This window comes from Scomber japonicus, chromosome 5, assembly GCF_027409825.1.
Source record: "Scomber japonicus isolate fScoJap1 chromosome 5, fScoJap1.pri, whole genome shotgun sequence".
Taxonomy (NCBI): Eukaryota; Metazoa; Chordata; class Actinopteri; order Scombriformes; family Scombridae; genus Scomber; species Scomber japonicus.
The window spans coordinates 19,171,276-19,192,563 of record NC_070582.1 but is presented as its reverse complement, the minus strand read 5'-3'; the positions used below and the strand labels follow the sequence as shown (position 1 = coordinate 19,192,563).

General features: G+C 40.9%; 2 protein-coding genes across 2 annotated transcripts; one reads left to right on the top strand and one right to left on the bottom strand.

Annotated features, from left to right (window-relative positions):
* The first annotated feature begins 1,584 nt into the window (after window positions 1-1,584).
* On the top strand, window positions 1,585-4,685 carry LOC128358684 (glycine cleavage system H protein, mitochondrial-like). The gene is made up of 5 exons (XM_053319036.1): window positions 1,585-1,744; window positions 1,973-2,055; window positions 2,141-2,204; window positions 2,942-3,073; window positions 4,124-4,685. The coding sequence occupies exons 1-5, from the start codon at window positions 1,594-1,596 to the stop codon at window positions 4,219-4,221; spliced, it is 528 nt and encodes a 175-aa protein (XP_053175011.1). The 5' UTR covers window positions 1,585-1,593; the 3' UTR covers window positions 4,222-4,685.
* A 600-nt stretch (window positions 4,686-5,285) lies between these two features.
* si:ch1073-390k14.1 (deoxyribodipyrimidine photo-lyase) lies at window positions 5,286-11,989 on the bottom strand. The gene is made up of 12 exons (XM_053319922.1): window positions 11,982-11,989; window positions 11,080-11,163; window positions 10,638-10,644; window positions 10,329-10,556; window positions 7,902-8,571; window positions 7,502-7,813; window positions 7,195-7,367; window positions 7,000-7,084; window positions 6,688-6,920; window positions 6,357-6,551; window positions 6,000-6,225; window positions 5,286-5,886 (listed from the first exon to the last, which is right to left on the bottom strand). The coding sequence occupies exons 1-12, from the start codon at window positions 11,987-11,989 to the stop codon at window positions 5,351-5,353; spliced, it is 2,757 nt and encodes a 918-aa protein (XP_053175897.1). The 3' UTR covers window positions 5,286-5,350.
* Window positions 11,990-21,288: the final 9,299 nt, after the last annotated feature.

Sequence of the window (21,288 nt, the reverse complement as noted above, 5' to 3'; positions counted from 1 at the left end):
TAACACGACACATTTATTTTTCTCTATTTTCTGTGCTGCTGGACTCTGGAGTTGTTATCCATCAAATAGTCTTTATTTTCTAAATGGAACATGATGCATACATAATAGCAAAGCAGTAAGCCTGACAGCCACCATTTTGATAAGCCCAGTTAATTTAGTCTTAAACTAATGTTGATTTTGTTTGCTGGATGTCCAGACGTAGAGCACTGTTTGGAACAGAAACAGGGTCTCTATTAAGCTACAGCTGATTCTCACTGGTGGATTTACAGATCTGGAAAGTGGCAAATCAAAGATTGTATTTTTTGTTGCAAAAGCTAGAATGCAGCAAAGCAAGAGCACACAATATATAATAAAGAATTGATAGTATTTCTATTGGAATTGTTGGCAGGACTTTAGGCTTAATGTTGGATGAGGTTAAAGGGGCAAAGTCAGAGTAGTGCACTAAAAGCTTGTACTGTTTTCATCAGTGAAACTATTTTTTGTTAAATCTAGAGGCACTTATGGGTCTAGAGTCACTCAGTTGAAACCAGTAAAAAGTAGGTCAAAGTCTATTGTTAAAAAGAAAACAAGAATTTGTGGTTTTTAAGATACAGTGCAACACCATATAGTAGTAACAGTAAAGAAAGAGCTAAGCAAAATATGTCAAGATGGTTGTAATACATAAAACAATTAAGACATTTCAAAAGACATTTCAAAAAAATAATATGTTAAGTTATATGTTGTTAGGTTCCTCAATTGTGAAAAGTTAGTGGGAAAACAATGTTAACAGGTGTGTACTTTTTAGTTAGGAGGGGATGGGGACAGGACAATTACAGCTAGACCACTACTATGCTTTTAAGGATATATATTTGAGAGTTAAAAATATCCAGTAGATTGAGTCACATTCCTTTTCATTATAATGATACCTAACACATAACTATCCCTTAAAGGAAAAAAGAGTCTCCACTGATGGGCAGGAGGGGTGTCTAAATGGTTTGATGATGATGTACCTCACATGCGATGTCTCTAGATTTTAACCTAGTTAAGCACCAATGGGAGATTTTGGGCTGATGTGTTAAACAGTCCTCTCTAATCATCAAAACACCAAATAAGGGATTATCATGGAATAACATATAATAGACTATATAATATTTTGTTTTCCCTTTAATTAATTTTGCCACCAACTTGTAATTACTTGTAGTTACCAGTAATCATCTCAGGTTTCTGATGCATTGATTGTATTTTCATCAGTAAATGCATCAGAAAATAACTTTAAGGATTCGAGGAGGATTCAAGGAATTCTTTTGGTTCAGCTTTAAAAACACAAAGACTACAGTATACATTCAGTAAAACATCTAACAAATAGCACATGATGTTACAAAGACACCATTAAGCTTGGTGGGTTCAATAAAAAATCTAAGCAATAAATAAAAATCTAACAAATAATTTATGATAACAGTATTATGCTGGGGGCGGGGCGGTCAAAAGAACGAGACCCACAAAATTACTGAAACATACTTTTTCTTGACCAGTGGATGGCAGTAAAGCGACATTGATGCCTCTAATATCCACGAAGAAGAGGATGACCCACGCTCTCATCAATAAGCGACAAAAATGGCCGCCTGTGGGCTATTCCGTTCGCTGTCTTCCAACTTTTGCACAGTTTTGCCTTTACTTACTCGCTCAGCAACGCTTTCTCCGTTGCAACTGGCAACAGCGCCTTATTTTCGAAGAACATTAGCGTCCTCTTGTCGGGTTTCAGCAGGTATCCCCCCTCCCCCGTGAACGTGTTTTGATTATACATGTTAGCTAAGATTGCCTCATTGTTGGCTGCGGTTAGAGGGTAACATTAGCTTGAGAAAAGGACACAGAGAGTTGACGACGCTGCTGCATGTTTGTCTCTCTGTTTCAGTAGCAGGGGAATACAATGTACTTGAAACTCTTGTATTAGGAGGCTCTTTGTGTTCTGAGTCTGTTGTATGTTATCTTGCAGCACTTAAATTCACAGACAAGCACGAATGGATCCGGGTAGAAGACGATGGAGTCGGGACTGTTGGCATCAGCAACTTTGCACAAGTACGTCTCTTAAATCTGCGCAAAAGCACACGCAAAAGAAAGTGCGTGTGTAGCTACCTTTGACCTTGCTTTCTGCCACTTGCAGGAAGCTCTGGGAGATGTGGTTTACTGTGGACTGCCAGAGGTGGGGACACAACTGGCTCAGCAAGGTACAGCGTGAAGTTCAGGATAGTGTGACTTAAGGTCATGTCATAGTGCATACGGATATGGGAGGTGTTTACATTTTTTCAAGTCTGTCTTAAAACAGGGCGCCTATAATACCCCATCTAACAATGGGGTAAAAAAGACAAAATATTGCAATTAAAGGCTAAATAATTGTACATAATTTATCCTTTAACTGCATCTTTCATTTTTACCTTATTGTTGTCTGCTGTGGCAGTTTAAACGTCCTTTGGGATTAATAGTATCTTAAAAAGTAAAAGTATCTTTTTATATATATGAACAATGAAAAATGATTTCCTTGCTGTAACTTTTACAGCAAGGAAACTTTAAATACATTTTTGTAAAGAAGGAAGATTCGATTTTGTCACCTATCACTTATATTGTTAACGTATTAAGAAGGAATATTACATGGTTGCTATGAACAGGAGGAATGATCATGGCAAGAAAAATAAATTTCCATTTTCATTTGGGGATCTGACCATTACAAGTTTTTGTTTCAATCGTGAACTTGTCCTTGAAGATAATTGTTAGTCTGATCCAAAGCATATCATTCCCTGGTGATGTGGAGAAAATATTGTATAAGAATAATAATAATAATAATAATAATGATTTCTTTTTGAAAATCACTGAAAGACAGCTTAGCAATATTTGCCTTGTTTCTTTGTATTTGTCATGTTTCTGACTTGGGTTTAAATGCACTTATTTCTACTATCTGCTGCTACAGATGAATTTGGAGCTCTGGAAAGCGTAAAGGCCGCCAGTGAGCTCTATTCCCCTTTGACTGGAGAAGTTGTTGAAGTCAATACACTTCTGGCAGACAAACCTGGTCTGGTCAACAAATCCTGCTACAAAGATGGTAAGCACACACATTAAAATTCATTGTCCAGCCTGCATTGATAATTGTGTGTATTTTGCAAAATCAATCTGTTCTGAGTTTCTACACTTCAAAAAAAACAAAAAAACAAGCATTGTTTTTTGCTTATATATTTTACTAAATCCAAAATATTAAAAAATGGATACGTTATTTGGCTGCACTTGCTCTTAGGGATTTGATGTTGATTGAAAAATAAATACATATATTGGTATACCATGTATATTCAGTTTCCTTCACCTTTTTGTGGTGTTTCAAATTATAATCAGTTCTCAGTAACCGGCTGTATATATAGGAAACTGCATATGAGCTACATTATTTCTGGGACAGTAGAGGGCAGTAGTGCAATCTAACATAAACAGTCATTGTATAAATATAAATCCAAAATATCAAAGAGATGAAGCTAGTTATGTATAATTAAAGTGATATCAATTACCTTACACAACTTCTTATTTTGTTCTGAAAATTAACCTTTATAGCATTATGTGCTCCAAGTGTGTGTCTTTACATGCATGTCTTAGCCCATACTAGACATCACATGTACATTACTGCTAACCATTTTCAAAGGCATATCAGTGTTTTACATGTATTTGTTTTTTGGGGGGTTTTTTTACCTTCCAGAAAGCTGCTGGTTTCCTTTTCATTTCCAAATATGAACATCTTCTTGTAGATAGATAATCCATCACACTGAACAAAATTTACTTATGCTGTCAGATTGACATAATCATTGCATGGAGATGCACTGCAGACTTCTTGAATGATTACCTAACTGAAGCTGGTGATGTGAAGTGCTGTGTCCTTCTCCCGGACATATGTCTGTGTAAGGGAATGAATGTGTTTATTATATGTACTCTGTGTTTTTATATATTATTCTTACCAGTGAGACCAAAGACAATTTTCATGCAGGACATGACAATAAAGTATTTCTATTTCTATGTAAAAAATCTGACTTGTGGTAAATGGAATAAATGCACAAAAATGTCCTTTGCTCCCAGCTTAATTTGACTTTTATTATTTATTTATTATTCAATATAGGTTGGCTGATGAAGATGACCATTGCCAACCCTGCCGAGCTTGACGCTCTGATGGATGAGGCAGCGTATGAAAGATACATCCGCTCCATTGAGGACTAACCTAATACTTCTTAATAAGTGCTATGCTCCCTCTCTCCTTTTCAAACACTGGCAAGCAAATGCACAAGATGTGTCTATCAAGTTACTACACTGCACTTTGCATCCACCAGTGGAGCTCCAGAGCTTTGCATTGCTGGTCTGTCAGTGTTGTAGAGCTGTGAACGTTAGGAATCCTTTATCTACTGTTAAAGACAGGGGACCTGTCAATCTGCATCAACTAAACATCCAATGTTCAGTTCTTACAGCCTCAAGCCCCAAAACGTAAGAAAGTGAGACTCAGTCAGTAGAACAGTTTTCCCTACATTTCAATCAAATAGAAACTGTTCTAGGATACTCTTAGACTTTTTAAAAAAGCACTTTGGTCTTTATGGTATTATTAATAATGTTGGTCTATTCTGCATGTATGACAGTTACACTGTGCTCATGGGACCTGTAGAATAGAAAATAAACATTCTGACACATTGTATTTTCTTTGATCTCATTTTTTTTTATTTCCCAAAGTTTAGATTTTATATTATTAATGGTGGCAGCTTGTGTCAATATTTCAGTAAAAGTGATGGTATATAATTACTATATTGAACAGGTCAATGCTTGACACTTGTCAGGGCATCACATAAAATAAATGCTATTTGCATATTTGATCATTTAAACAATTTAAAAATAATATAAAAGTAAACTGCTTCAGACAACCATTCATTATTATGTCAATTTGACCCTCAAAAACAAGACCAGAGTGAAATGTGATACCGCCTCCCACTCCAAGTCTTTTAATACACACAACACTGACTAAACCTCAGTTTATCTAAGGCTTTTTACAAAAGTAGTAGTATTTATGTGCCACTTACCTCATTTGTATGGCCAAAACTACAGACTTGAACCAATGTCTTCCACCTAGGCTATCATTAACATTGCTCAGTACCTGAGATTATACAGAGTTATCGCTCATAAAAAAGTTTGTAACATTTTGCAACTCTCTTGCAAATTTTGTCTCCAAAAACACATTTTCCCTTTTGGGACCATTGTAGATCTAGAGTATCCCCTCATCTTTGGACCTCCTACTGTAACATTGTGTAGCTTACAGCTAGGAGCTGTCCACTGAAACTATAATATTTCCGTTTTTATCTCTGGATCACCTGAGTGACGTAACTGCCCCACCAGGTACTGTAGAGAACCTGTCCTTGGCAGTTGGAGTTCTCCTCGCCCTGCCACGTGGCACTGGAGATCGAGGGAGTCCCTCCATTCTGCGATGATCACTCTCCAGCCGCTCCTTTCTCTGGGTTCCCTCATACATCACACTGGCAGTAAAGTCTCTCTCATTGAGGAAAGCAATGGTCTCGTCCCTCTTGCGGCTCACGTATCCCTTCAGAACAGCATTGTAGGGATTTGAGGCAGCGTCTGCATCTGGATCTTCCAGCTGGTGTTTGAATTCCATGCGGGTGATGACAGGGAGAAGGAACTGCTTCACCACACCCCCAGCGATGTGTGATAAACCCAGTGCCTCAGAGACCAGGCGTGGGGGCAGAGGGACCAAGTCACAGCCTGTGCGCTTGTCAACATACTGTCCGAACTCTTTCCGCAACAGGGCTACATCTCGCAGAGACTGACTCCTCCTCTCCTCCAGGTCTGTTACAATTCGCTCAGGATATGTCTGCCCAAACGCCACACCTGAACAGTGATAATATAAAAGAAAGGAGATTTTTATGTCAAGGTAGGAACTAAATACTGTAGGTCACATGATTCAAAATAGTAGTTTTTGTGTTAATCATGAAATTCCTCACCTGCACGGCGTAGCATTGATGTGGGACATTTCCAGGGTTTGTGAATAAGCTCATCAGGCAAATCTGCAAGTTCAGGACACCATTTTCTAACATAAGAGCCGCAGGGGTCACAGGTCATTGCTGCATCAACAGGGTGCATTACAAAGTTCCAGTGATCCAGACCACACATGCCCCCATTCTGCCACATCATAGCATCTATGGCAACATCTGCATCCACCAGAGTGTCCTACAGGCACATAGAAATGTTGGACACTGTCAGTAAGAAGGTAGTCAACCTATTGCACATTCAATAATCCGTGATGTTGTATACAATGTCTATGCAAGTTTATTTTGTGGCTGTGTGCATGCACTTCTCACCTGGAACCAGCGGTAACCTTCTTGCCAGGGCAGATGGAGATATGCAATAAGAAAAGACGCCACCACATGCCTCATGTAGTTGTTCATCCAGCCGGTGAGCCACAGCTGCCTCATGGCTGCGTCCACCAAAGGATAGCCTGTTTGACCTCGCTGCCAAGCCTTCAGGTGGCCATGATCACTGCTCCATCGCAAAGCCTACAAACACCAGTAGATGAATAGTCCTTAGTATACACATGGGTCTTCATATTCACTGATTAATTTGTCGTCTTTCATCTATAAAATTGAAGGTATATGTTAATGTGTAATCAGCTTGTCTATAGCTCATTTCAACCTTGTATGGAGGCCTGAGAGATTCCCAGGGAAGGTCAGGAAACAGTGTTAGCTGCCAGTAAGCCAAGTCTCTCCACGCTAGTTTGCGTTGAAATTTCGGTGGTCGACAGCGTGCCTGTTTGGCATCCCACAATAACCAGCGAGGGCTGAGCTGACCGAAGTGAAGGTAGGGAGACAGGCAGCTGGTATTTGGAGCATCCGCCCTGCCTGATTCCTTTTCATATCTATAAACACCTAGAAAAAACAAGGGAAGAGTTATATGTCACTGTATTTCCTCCAAACACATGTATAATGTGTATCCATGGTGTCTCACCATCATGGAGAAAGGCCTCTAGACGGGCTTGTGCTCCTTCTTCACTGAAATCCCACGACTTGCGTATGTTAGCTGCCCAATCAATCTGAATGCCAAAGTGAACAAGAGAAAATGGTGAGGAATTACATTGTCTATTATTCATCATCATTATTGTATTCTGGGCTGTACCTGGACTGCTCTTCTGTGGTGACTTACCGTTGTGCCATCTTTCCTGCGGGGCATGCGTGCCAGACCTAGCGTTTCCAAAGACACACCTAAAGGCCAGTGGGCAGGTGTGGGAAGAGATACTGGAGGATCCAGGGGAGTCCCTAATGCAGACCCTGGATTCTGCCTACAGCAGTTCATGAAGTGAGACACTGAACCTATCCCTACATGACAGAAGAAACAAAAACACCAAAAATGACCATTTTGAATTTCAGCTTAGATGCTGAACATATCTCAAGCCCAATACATGACAGAAACACTTAAGCAAGTTCATTGCACCAAATTCAACTTGACAAACCTCTGAGTCCAACTCCCTCCGTGCTGACAGAGTATGGGTCTCTGAGACAGTAAGAGTGGAATATCCTGCATTCAACACCATCCTTCTGCAGAGCTGACACTAACACATCATCCCTTTCTTTTAGCCAGGGCTCATAAAGGGCATTAGCCAGCACTGTTTTCGCACCAGTCTCTTTTACCAACTCTTTAAGGGTACGCAGGGAACATCCAGCCTTATTCCCCTCTACACTGGCCTTGAGGAAGACAAGATGACTGCCAATGCGCTCCAGAGATGAAGAGAAACAAGACAAAGCTTGGTGAAGCCAGTATTTACCTGCAAAAAGAAGACACAGCATGATTCTATACAGTAATGCACTGAATTTTAAAGAAGAATGTCACCACTGGTTCATCAGTCAACTTACAAGCTCCACCCATAGCCACTGTAATCCCAGGTCCCTCCTCCTCTTCAGGACTCCAGATGAAAACAGGAATGACAGGTGCACCCAACTCCAGTGAGCCAGAGAGAGCAGGGTTGTCACAGAGTCGCAAGTCCCTGCGGAACCATAACAATACAGGTGGCGGCGCTGATGGAGAGCGGGGCAAACCTACAACATGCAGGCTACTCCCTTTACGTCGCTGTCGCCTGTTCTTTAAACGTTTTGATTTCTGTGATTGATTCAACTCTCCATCCATCAATTGGTCACCTTCTTCAACTGTGTCTTGCTTGGAGAATGAAGCAGACCATCTTGGGACACACACAGTCTGATTTGTTCCTGGTGTCTCCTTATTATAATTGTCAAAATGTGCGCCTTTCTTTAGCTCAGACTCTTGGGTGGTCTGTAGTGAGTTCACCTTACCCCAGGGTCCAGTTTGTGGTAAGTTCGTGTTTTTTTTCTTGTCAACTTCATCTACTGCCTGAGTGTGGCTGTTTCCCTTAGAATTAGACACTGAGGTCAGTGGAACAGAGCTACTCTGATTTGGTCTGTCTCCAAGTAACTGAGGTTGGGACTCTTTGCTGGGGGTTGACAGGTGATGGTCTTGCATTTCAAGTAGAGAGAGGGTCAATGCAAGTTCAAGCTCATCCTCTTCATTCTGCAATTTAATTTGAACAACCCATTATTATTGGTGTTAAAACAACATGTTAGTCACTGGAGTGGAGATGGCAAATTTCATGTACAACGCAATTACTACCAGCACCTCTGACTACGGGGATCAGGCCGTCTCTCTCTGAGGATTTATGAGGCAAGAGCACTGTGGTCATAATCAAAGCATAACAAGAGCAAGAGAGCAAATCGTTCCAGGTGAAAGTATGCACAGTACCCTACTGTAAAATGAAAAAACACCAGGTTGTTGTTCAAAAACATTTTATAGGTTGCTTTGCATAATGGGACAGCTATGGTGAATAACAGCCACATTGTAAAAGGACTTTATAATTGCAGTTCATTTACTATCAATGTTGCTCTTGGAGATAATGATAAGCTAGCTATTGTAATGCTGTCTCTTCAACTTAGATCTTTGATTAAAAACTGTTTGGTAAGGCAATTTTTACAATAACTGACTTCTCTGAGGTCTGGTCTCAAATATTAAAAAGTGTCGACATTCAATTAATTCATGCACTTTTGATTTTAAAGGCCCAGCACATCCTGCACACAGGGCCACAGGTGTTTTCTGTTGAGCTGATCTTGTTTCAGGACTGATAGTAGTCATATCAGCACTTAGTGTGTGTTTGTTTCACTAATAAGCTACTTAGTATTAAAGATAAGTAATTCAAGTAATTCTCAGCAGAGTTCCACTTAAATCCGAACAGAGGTCTGAACAACAACAAGTGAAATCACCTAGGTATGCAGGTCTTAAACACCATTGCAGTGACTCGTTTAATTATTATTTATTTATATTCATTTTTAATTACTATGCATGTCAGTCATTAATTACTTGTACCAGAACCACATTTTAAAAATTAAAGAATTACTGCAAATCATCAAAGCCCCCTCCACTCAGAAATGTGTTTTTTTTTCTTGTTCCCACAGTTGGATGTTTGAGCTTCACTGTGCAGAATGTGGAAAGTTTGTCACTTGAAGGCTGTTTTCACATTTATCTGCTCACAGTTGAACATTTCTTTGAGCTCATTGAAAATCTGATTTTAAGGGGCGGGCCTACAAGCAGCATTTGTGACATCACAACTAGTTTGGAGCCAATCATGGTCTAATATTCAATTTAGATGAGTGATGTGGCAGCAGGAAGCATCAAGTGCATAAACACTGTAACGGACTTTGCAGTGAAGTAGGAGTCGGAGAAGCTACGCAAGGAGTCATTTAAGGATTTAAACATGGTTATTATACTTTTTTGAGTGAAAAAACAACCCATCAGACACGCAATATTGTTCCAAGCAGAGTTTTTTTTTATTTAAAAAAAAAAAATGTTTTAATACTTGAGTGGAGGGGATCTGCAGGCAAACGATGCCACCAGTAGGCGGCTGCTCCCAAGCTAGTTAACCCTAAGACTCACAGCAGGGAGCCAAAGCAAAGTAAAAGGTAAAACCAAGTAAAACTGAGACAAGGTAACTACATTCATATTTTGCAATGCTAGAGTCAGCAATTTTAGTTAGTAACGTTATATTAAACTTATTAAACGTAAAAACACGAACGCTACATAGTTGCCATACAGCTAGCCTAATAAGGTTATCGTAAATTAATAAATCAGACCAGTTTAGCTAATATCACAAATTGTTAAATGATTCTTGGCCTTTTCTCTTACTTTATGTACTTTTCCCCCCTTGACTCTTTCATAAGTTCTTTAACATTGAAAATTAACTATTGGCAGGTTTAGTTTCTGTACATCCAGTCACTGACCTTAACGAAATATTCCTGGTAGATCGAGGTGAGGATGGAGTGCAAGGAGCTGTTGGCCGTGGACAGGGGCTGGATGAGGGACAAAAACTGTGAGCGGCTCTCCTGGTGCCCCAGGTTGGACACACACATCGCAAAGAAGCCCTCTGGATCCTCACGACCCATCAGCACTTCCTTCAACATCTTTCTCACCAGAACTTTGCTATCGTTGACGGGGGAAGACATCTTCAGCTGAAAAGGTGACGATGTCAATTCACACTTAGTAAAAAATTAACGCATTAAAGGGCAAACTGCTCCACGTCCTGAACCTACAGCTTCACTACGGATTACCCAACAACAGCTGATTTTTAAGTTACACAATCCACGTGCAGTGTGTTTTGTAACCTGCAAAGCAAAATGTTTGTAATGACTTAATTTCACCATTAGGGGGCGTGCAAGTATAATAAATCCGAGCAATGCAGAGAGACTAGAAAAGCCCATGGGTGTTCGGTTTGGGAATCCCTGTTTACATCTCATTAATTTGACATTTGGATAAAGGTATAAAGGGCTACTAAATAATATAGTCTGATTTTTTCATAGATATCTCCCTCTCTCCCTCTCCCTCTCCCTCTCTATCTCTCACTGCTGTTTTCTTCTCATACAAAGTAAGATGACCAACACTAGTGTTGGTAAATCAGCTGGTCTCTCCTTGACCAAACCATTTCTATCAACAAAAAATGCTTCATGAAAGACGCCCCCACCATCTAAATCTGACCCAGTAGAGATCCTCGGTTTCATCTGAATGGCCTTCATCTTGCCAGGAATGTGGTCCTTTTCAAGTGCTCCCTTTGACGTGAGGCTGAAAAACAAAGCCAAGAGACAGTGTACAAAGCAGTGAATTTTTAATCACGGACTGTATTTACGCCATAGATGGGTTGCTAAGTAATTGATTTTTTTTAATGAGACCATGCATAAGCTTTTGAATGTGCGCAGCAGGGAACAATTATTTGTGACACTTGTGGACCAAACTCTAAAATGCTTTGTATAGTTGATAAGCCCCATTTATAATAGTACTGTATTAATGGAAATTACTCAAAGTCTTCTTTTTGTTCATACTAAAATAATCTCAAGTATCCTTTTAATATGTGTCTCAGGGCTTCATGTGCAAGGACATACAGTCTCAATTATTCAGGCTTTTATCTGAGAAGTAGTCAGAGTGTATGAATGGAAGATGTGTTGAGAGCTGTGGTATGTGGAAAGAGCAAGACAGAAAGAGAGGGAGAAAGAGATTGAGAGAGAGAGAGAATCAATAGTGTTTAGACAGAGAAGTGGAGTCTAAGTGTGTGATCAATAGAGAGCAGAGAGGAGAGATTAGCTGCTTTTCTCTCTCAAACTAACACTGACAAATTGGTGAATTGGTGTATCGGCCCTTGGGCTAAACGGATTGACCTGCTGTTTCCATGTTCTACCGTGTACTGTCAATAAAGATCTGTGTTCATTGTGGCTCTCAATGAAGAGAGTGAACGAAGCGCCGGAAGAGAGAAAAGGGGTAAAGGAAGGAAAGGAAATGGAGAAGTAAAAAAGGGGGCGAAGCAAAGTGCAGCTCAGGTGCTTGAGTAGCCTCGATCCTCACAAAATGTCCACACCTCTGTCTCATTAACACATACGCGCACTCACATGTGCATCCCCGTGCACACTGTTATAAAACCATAATAACGTCTCCAGGAAAATTAATGGAAAGACAGATTAAAAACTAAGTGAGGAGAAACGGGCCACTGGTGTAGCTATTTGCAACTCATAAATCATTCTGACACACCCACGCGCATGTAGACACACGCATAGACACACACACACACACGTACTGTAATTAACCACAGGCTATTTACTCTCTCCTGCTGTAAATTAGACATGCAGACACAGTTATTACATTAGGGGGATCTGCCATGCAGAATACTAACAGGAGGAGGAGGGGACAGTCGTACACACAACAACCCGCTCATACAAACATAAACACACACACATACACGTACACAAGAAAGCGGGTATGGAAGAATCATAGACTGACGGGAGTGAAAATGAAGCTGCAGCATAGAGAATAGGGGCCCCCAGCTCTTTGTTCCCTGCTGCATTTCATTATCTGAAACGCCAGCCAACACACACGACACACACACACATATATATAAACGCACCTCCCCCTTCCCTAAAGCTGTCTGCCTCCACTCCATGCACACAGCACAAAAAGGAAAATTGAGATACTGCGTCAGTGCCATTCACTGGCATCTGGACTCGTTGATGATAAGCATGTCTGCATGGTCATCCTGAGCAGTTGGTCCAGAAACCACTCTGAGTTGAACAGTTCCCTCTAACCTGCTGGCACTTGCCCATAAATTCTGTTTTAGCAGAACAATAGTAGATGAGGACTTGATTAAAGCAAGTATTGATACTCTGTCCAAAGCAGCTTGTCTCCATTTAGTTCATCTGAAGTTTTTTTTTCCAGCAGGCAGTCCACCTCCTTCTGTTTGTGTGTGTGTGTGTGTCCTCTGGTTCCCCCTACCTCCCTCACCCTTCTGTGTCCCTCTGTTTTCCCACGGTGATCGATAGCTCATTACAATCATTGACTGCGGCTCATCAGCACCTGTTAAGATCTGGAGAGACAGAGAGAAGGTGCATGTGCGTATGAGAGTGTGTGTTATGTGATGAAAGCCTATTGATAAACACAAAAGATTGGTCTGGAATGTGCCAGAGGTGAAGTCCAACATCTGACTGGTTATTTTCTGATTCACATTTGTTGCTTGTGGGTGTCTACTTTGTCACCGCTTTATGGTCTGTGGTCTTGGGGAACATCTTATTATGCAACTCACGTGGGTACCATGGTTTGTTGCTATGGTGATTGCCAAGGGAGCCACAGTATTATAGGTGTTTATCCTAGACAGGAGCAAGGCTACTCACCGTCTATCAGGACACGCTTCAATTTACCACACAGTTTGGACCACACATAAAGATCAACACAGTCACAGAGGGAGAAAGGGAAAACACACAACACACTGAATTTAACACAGTGAAATGTGGGTGTGATTTAGTGGATAGATTATTCAGTATTCATATCCCTGGAAGAAAAATCTTGTCCAAACACTCAGTTGTTGGTTTAATGCGTCACTGCAGGGTTTGTTTTGGAGAGGACAGGCAGTGAGCAAAAAGAAGCAAACAGAGAAAAAGAGAGATTGTGAGAGGCTCTTGAAACCATGGTTAAAGGCAAGGAGGTATATGTTGAAAAGAAGATGCTAAATAAAAGAGACAATAGTTAGATTTCTGGAAGTCTCCCATGGATTCATTCAAAGGATGTGGTGGTCTAAGAAAGGTGTAAAATTGGCATAAGGGTATGAACTTTTAAGGAATAGGGTATATAAATAGAATGAATACAAAGGAGGATTGAAAAGAGAACAAGTCTCTCAGCCCATGCATAAATTACACACCTCATTTACATATTCATTATGTTTTGTGTACTAATGAGAGTATTTGCTTAATAGCTCCACTACCACTGGCAGCTTTTGTTTGACTCAAGAGATTTTAAAGAGGAGAGAAAAAAAGAAAAACAACGGAACAAGGGTCATCTTTATAAAGTGGGCGAGGTCAATGGTACCCAATCGATGTTACTGATAATCAGATCAATTGTATAGCTTTATGGCATGTGTTTGAACAAGTCCAACCTGCACTAGGCTCTTCAAGAGACGTGAAATCAAGCACATGTGATGGGGGTTGGTAAAAGTTAATTAAAACAACACAAGCTTTCTCCAAACTCAGGGCTCTCTTCGTCTTTCTCCTCTTGTCTCAGTGGAATAAGTAACTGCTGCAGTAATTACCTACAGAGCAGTCAGTCAGAGCATTCCTTCAGGTGCCAAAAAAGTCTCCCAAATGACAACAAAGACCGACGATTTGCAGCGCTTATTTAGGAAGTCGTATATGCATCAATGTACCAGTGTTGTTTATATACGTACATGCAGCATTTCAAACATACAGAGAGGGTAAATGATTCAGAAAGTGGATGAATTAAATGAGGGGAAGAGAGAGAGATGGAAATGTAGAAACAGGGGGAAGGGCAACGAAAGGATGAGCTACAAATGAGAGCGATGGCGGTGGCAGGTTGGCACAGTGCCATCCAGTCAGGACTTGAGCGGGGGCGGGCATGGGCATGGGCGAAGGGGCGAGGAGAATAAGAACGAAAGAGGAAGAGAAACAGACCTCCATACTGCTACCCGATGCCACCTTGGCACAGGCACAATGGGGCGAAACGAACGAGAACGGCCAGCGAAAAGAAGACATAGAAAATATCATATCAGGATAGCACAGCATAGAAGTGAGCAAGATGCCTGCAGACAGAGGATGACTCAGATGTAGATGGATAAAAAAAGCACTGAAGGATGTAAATGGAGAATATTGTGAAATTTAAGGTATAATTCTGATGACGATTGATCTAACGGAAAAAAATACTGGCGGAAAATCCTGCATTCTATCCATCTTATGACTTTTCATTCTCTCTATGCCAGCCACTGCGTGCCAGCCAGTGGGCACCATGCCAGCCTGTGGTCCTGGCATGCCCGAAGCGATCAACGCGGCTGGCGGAGAACTGTCCTATTTGAAGACAAGGGGACTCACCTCCAAGGATTTGCCGCTAATCACTGTTTGTTCGCTTGGACAAAGTCAAGAGGTGCCCAGGCAACGGTTGCCAGTGATTCTGTGATGGCATCTTTTCAGGGGCGGCAAGGGCACGGGAAGAGCGATGGCATTCTGCCAAGCCAACATTACACACACATTTGCAAACAGAAACCTCCATACGGTGACAGGAAGATTTCGGATGCCTTCAGTGTTTTCGGCGGTGGCATCCCCTCAAGGGAGAGACCCGAATCACAGATGGCACCATGCCAAACGCAAACTGGGAGGCATTTACTAGCGCCATCAGAGGCTGTACAAAACAGAAGTAAATGCGGAAACAAAATAGTGGCAGAAGATTGGAACCAGAGCCACAAATGCAACTCTGGTGGAATTATGGGACGAAAACCATTTCCTCGATGCCAACTTTGCTCAGTGCCAACTGCTGCGCTGGAAGGAAACGTCTGCCCATTACAAAGAACTAAGACGAGGGATTGTACCATTCCAGTATGCAGAAGAGTATATGGAAGAAGAGAAATAATGAGCAAAATGAATAAAGGATATATAAGATGAAAATATGGGGAATTTTTAGCTTAATGAAGAACAGTGGGAGTGGGTGGACAAGGATGATGAAGAGCCTCTTTCCTGCACATGCACACCTGGGATGTTCTTAAAGGGATATCCCCTCAGACTGTTGTGTGTGTTAAAGGGAGGGATGTGTTGGCATCATCTCCAGGGTGTCAAGCTGTGTTTCTCTATTGCCAGTCAGGGAGGGTACTGCAGTCGTCAGGGGCGGGCAACTGTCTGGGCATCTCATCTGCAGCTAATTAACAGCCACACACTAATTCTAACAGCCGATCATAATTAGCGATTTAATCGCTCGTCAACGCTTTTCTCCCCCCTTAAATTGTGCCTCCTATTTGGACACGTGCGGATAAGCTAAGGAACGCCGGATCCCCCCCTCCCCTCCTCCTCGTCCTTCTTTCCTTCATCCTTGGCTCCAGACTCCAGTGGGATCTTAATTAAGCCTGGGCTTCATTATGCAAATGGAGTACAATAAACGACAGCAGAGGTGGAGCTGGATTCAGACTGAAACGGAACGGTGGGAGGGGAGCATTGGAAGTGGAAAATGAAGAGATGTGGAAGGTTACCAAAATCTTCTTTATGATTTTACTGCGTTACCACAGTTGTATTTTGTTGTAAGATGTATGTCTTTGGTGTGGCACTACCACATGAGCTGTGAGACTCAACGTTTCATGCTCTGATCCTCCATCTCTGCTATCACTGGAAAAACTTCTGTGAAATAACACTGGACGTGAATGTCTTTTCTCACAAAGAAAATTCATAAGGGACTGGTGACAATGAACCCCTTAATATCACCAGTTGGCCGTTGTCGTGGATACGAAGAGAGATTGTAGAGATAGGGAGAAAGAAAAGGAGGCAGACAGAAACACTGACAGTGGCAGCAGCGTGGCAGCTAATGTCATCTCAGTTTAATCATTGCATGGGATCATGGGGTTCATGAAAATTCATTTGCATATCATTAAATGGAGAGAGGTTATTTGGTGCGGGCAGCCAAAATGGGATTGGATGAAGGAAGGGAAAAAAAGGCAAATGGAGAGGCTCGTTATTAAACAGCAATGTTTTATAGTCCGCCAGCCGATTCATTTAATTTGGGCGTAATTAAAATGTGTCAGACTCAATCAATCATTCCAACAGGGATACTATCAATGTTTCAGTCTGAAAAAAAGACTAATCAGTTGATATGCAGTCAGACATTTTCCAATAACAGTGTAAGTGCTTTAGTCCACAGTGAGCTTGACCCATCCACTTTTTTCTCTAATTCATCTGAAGGAGAGTATCAAAACATCCATTAGGAATGACTTCTATGTACTGAGTCAAGATGTGTCTATCTTGAGTCAAGACAGGTGGTAGTGCCATCCTGTGTTAGTCAATAAGAGGATAGCCCATGCTGTCTTTTTGACCTTAGCAGTAAGCTGTCAGTGGTGTTTATGTGTGTGCGTGCATACATGCATTTCTCATTTGCATAAGTGATGTAATTAGACCGCCCTTTCACATGCAAATCAGTTTGACAACATGGCAATCACTCTAACACACATACAGCCATACTCACACACAAACACACACGACAGCACACGCTTACTGCCATGACCACCCCCATATCATGGGGAGTCTGTTGTCTGTGAGCAGAGAGTGTAAAGATTAACATAATCCAGCTAATAAGTGTGAGTAATATTCACACAGTGACGCGTGGCGTAGACACTGTCCTGCTGATGCGTATTTGTATCTCATTATAGATGTAAAGTACTGAAGAGGGGCCAGACAGGAGGGGGTACATGTGTGGATGGGGGATGGTGAGGGGTCACAAAAAAAGTGTGGGCCTCAATGTAGAGACGCCAAAGAATGGCAATAAGCTGCAGTATGTTCATAAAGTTATAACATCCACCTACTGAGAGGTCTATAGAGTACCAATATAATAGATTACACAGGGTACCTCATAACAAGAAGGCTGGAGATCAGTACAAGAAGTCTAATGTTTCCACAAAATCAGAGAGACAATTTCACTGATTTTTCTGTTACTGTACAGTACTGAGAAGCCCAGAGTGTCAGTTTTTGCAGAGGAATGTAAGAATTATAAATAGAGTGTATTTGCGCTTGCAGGCTAGCTCTGCCACATGATTGATTAGGATGGTGTGACGACCATTAAAAAGTCATTTAAAAGATGGATAGGGACCACATTTCCAAATAAAAACCACTTTATACCTGATGAAGTGCTGAACAAACTCTCCTTCAAAGACATTTACTGATCACTCTTGGTGTGTGAGTGAGTGTAATGTGAGACGCACCCATGTACTGTTTTTTAGCTCTGTATCAGTTGCAGAGGGTACTGCAGCTAACGTCAGAACAGTCATTGGGTCAGTGAATGATGCTGTTCATATATTCAAAGCAAAAAATAGAAAATAATGTTAAACGAAGCAGCATGAAATTCATCAGGACATAGATGTAATATATCTGGGTACATGCAAGTAGGCATCTGCAGACAAATAAATGCAACAAACAGACCAACACAGACACTGATTGAAATGTATCTGATAGCACAGTGTCACTTCAACCTGAAGCCTTATCCAAAGAAGCAGAGCTGTGTCTAAATGTGCGAATGAATTTCAGCTCTGTCTCTTTAACTCAGGGCTCCACCACAGCAGCATGCTTTGGGATTCATGCATAAACATGAGCTGGCCTTTCAGCTCTCTCCTCACATAACCAATCTAAATCTAAATGAGCCCCCACTACAGATACACCAGCAGGCAATGACATTACACCCCCTCTACCCCCCCACAATCCAGCCCAACCCCCTACTCAACCCTACTACCCCCAGCGACACATATACACCAGCAGGCAATAATTTCACGCCATCCCTCAAAGCCCCCCTCCACCTTCTCTCCACACACACACTCGCCATACCCCTTTTTGCCGCAACCCCACCAGCTGCACAGTACTCATTTGATTAAGAGGGGGAGGACAGGGAGACGGAGAAATGGTGGGGGATCACTTTATCAGGATGACTTTCTAAGATGGCTATCATCAGCTGTAAAGCTATCTCCAGCCCTCTTCTGTGTTTACTTTGCTATTGTTCTGTGTATCTGTTTTGTCTACTCCCTGCAACACCAATCAGAGCTGTTTCACGGTATGTTTCCTCTGTTGTCACATTGCTCTGTGATGGTTAAATGAATTGCCGCTAGAGAACAAGAACCAGATATCAGTTTGTGTTTAAGACTCTGAGGGAACAACACATTCCCTGGTTCATTGAAGTTTTTGCTCTCTGGCAAGTTGTCTCACAACCAATGGAAATTTTTACACAAAAAAAGGACAAAACAATAAAATCTGCTCTACCAACCTATGCTGTGGTCTTTGAAATGTTGCATATGAAAATCTGCATGTCCTAAATGTGCTGTAGTGTGCAATTTTCCTCCACTCTCTCCCAGAGTCGTAAAACACATTATCATCAGCAGCAGCAGGAGCAGCAGTGTAATTCATCCGAGGTCGTTAATATTCATCATATCATTTAGTCACAAAGGAAACTCATCTGGCTGAATGTCACAGATGTAATTAATGAAGTGACCCCAGAGGTCATGGCTCCATTCACCAAACAGCTTCCACACACTACCATGTTACACACACACAGTTGCACATCAAAAGCCTTCCAGCCAGACACACACCGCCACCCAACATACAACCTGGAATATATAACAGGCAGACATCCTCGCATACCACAACATTCACAAAATGGATTCACTCAGTTAGACCAAAGGGATGAGACCAGAGCGTGCACCAAAGCAGACTTTATTTAGCTCAGTGGAGTATGGGAAGGGAAAGGAAGAGAAACACACACCAGTAAGGGAGAACTGGGGGAAGGGAAGAGTATAGAGACACACTAAACCACTGGAGCAGGACATAAGGACAGGTGCACATCACAGGTATCTTTTTGGTCATCACTATGGCAACAACATATCCAGAAAAAAATGAAAAGAATAGTTTTACCTACAATAAGGATAACAGAGTCCCTTCACCATAGAGGACCCCAATATGTACATCTTACAGTCACTAAGATCAAGAGAATACGAGAGAAATTAAATTTAAAATAATCAGTATACAAAAAAACTGCCTTTGTGGTATTTGGAATGCACATCTCTGTACAGAAGAAAGCTCATTGGTATTGTCGTAAACATTGGTTAGTTTAAGAACAAAACATGACAGCGTTAGTCAGTCCACGTCCTTTGGAAAATTGGCTGTGATGTCAGTCTGAGTTCAGCAAAGCTGTTTTAGCTGGACAAATGGACTACAGACAATGCAACGCAGAAACAGACTGACATCATATCAGTGGAAGGTTTGGGGCTGAACTCCTTCAAATCGCTATGCAGTATTTTCACAAGCATTGACAAGTTAATGCCCCGTGCAGGTTTATCTGAAAACTGGAAGCTTATGTTTTAGATGAAAAAATATTTCTGGTATTACGAAAGCCATTTTTATATTCTTGGAATAGGGGTAATTAATAGGATACTGAAAAACAAACTTGATGGAATTTAGCCCCACATATCCATTTGTTTTCAACAGGAGCAGTTTATCAACAGCATCACAGGTATCATTACAGTTTGTAGTCATTAAAGCCTAGTGGTAAAGCGATCAGAGCATGCATCTTTCTACAGTATCGTTAGAAACTACAGTATATTAGCAGCAAACTGGACATCCTTAAGGGCTGAAGTTCAACACTATGGTAAAAAAACAAAGAAAAATAAACTGCAACATTTCTCAAGAGAAGTAAAACTCTTTAACCTCTATATTACAGACTGCCATGGCTCTAGTTTGGGGTTTTGGTTACAGTCTCCAGTGTGCTTATGAGAGGCAGAAAACAGTAGCTTAGATATAGGGACTCCTTCCTTCTTTAAAAACAGCAATACATCATCAAGTAAACAGTAGCGCTTATTTTTGTAGGTCATATGGTTAAAGTATTATCACGTCTTTGGATTTTTGTCTTAAAGCATTAATTATTGTTTAGCTATTATTGTTATATTATCATTATTACAGTTAGAATAAGGACTGGTTGCAAATGAACACAGAAAGAAAGGTAGAACATAAAAGAAGAAAGTGGGAAGGGAGAGAGAAAGAGGGAAAATAAATTAAGTGTACAAAAATAACATCAATAACATCCGTCCATCCAAGTTTTTCTCAGCTTTGCGCAGTAGCTCCCGATTTGTAAGTGGAAAAGGGAGTTATGTCTCAAACATCCAATGAAGTCTTGAGTCAACCATACAAAAGCTAAATACTGTACATTTACCCCTCACACAATTAAACACTTTAGTTTCAATAACGTTTTTTGTAACAATCTATTACTCAGAGGTGAAAAGCTCAGATCTTTGATATACAGATGTTTTTGTAGGTATATTTTAATACTTAGTCCAAGGTTAAACCATTCCCCTTCTGTTTTAAAAACAGAAAAGTACAGTATTAAGATCACATTTTAAGTTGAGCCATGTTGAGTTGTTGACCTGAGCATAGAAAGCTTTACATTAATCACATAACATTGGTAAGCCATTGGTATATTCAAATAGAACGGAAAGGCAGTAAGTCACCTTGCCTGAACATATCAAAGCTGTCATAATCTTTTCATAATCATGACACTATTATATCGAAGCAAGACAGTTTATCTCAATCCATAAGATTTATATTAAGAAACTATTACTAAACACACACAATGTAAATTTGAGTTTGGTTAAAGTTTTCATATACAGTATAATGGTTGAGTGCTATAAAAAAATAG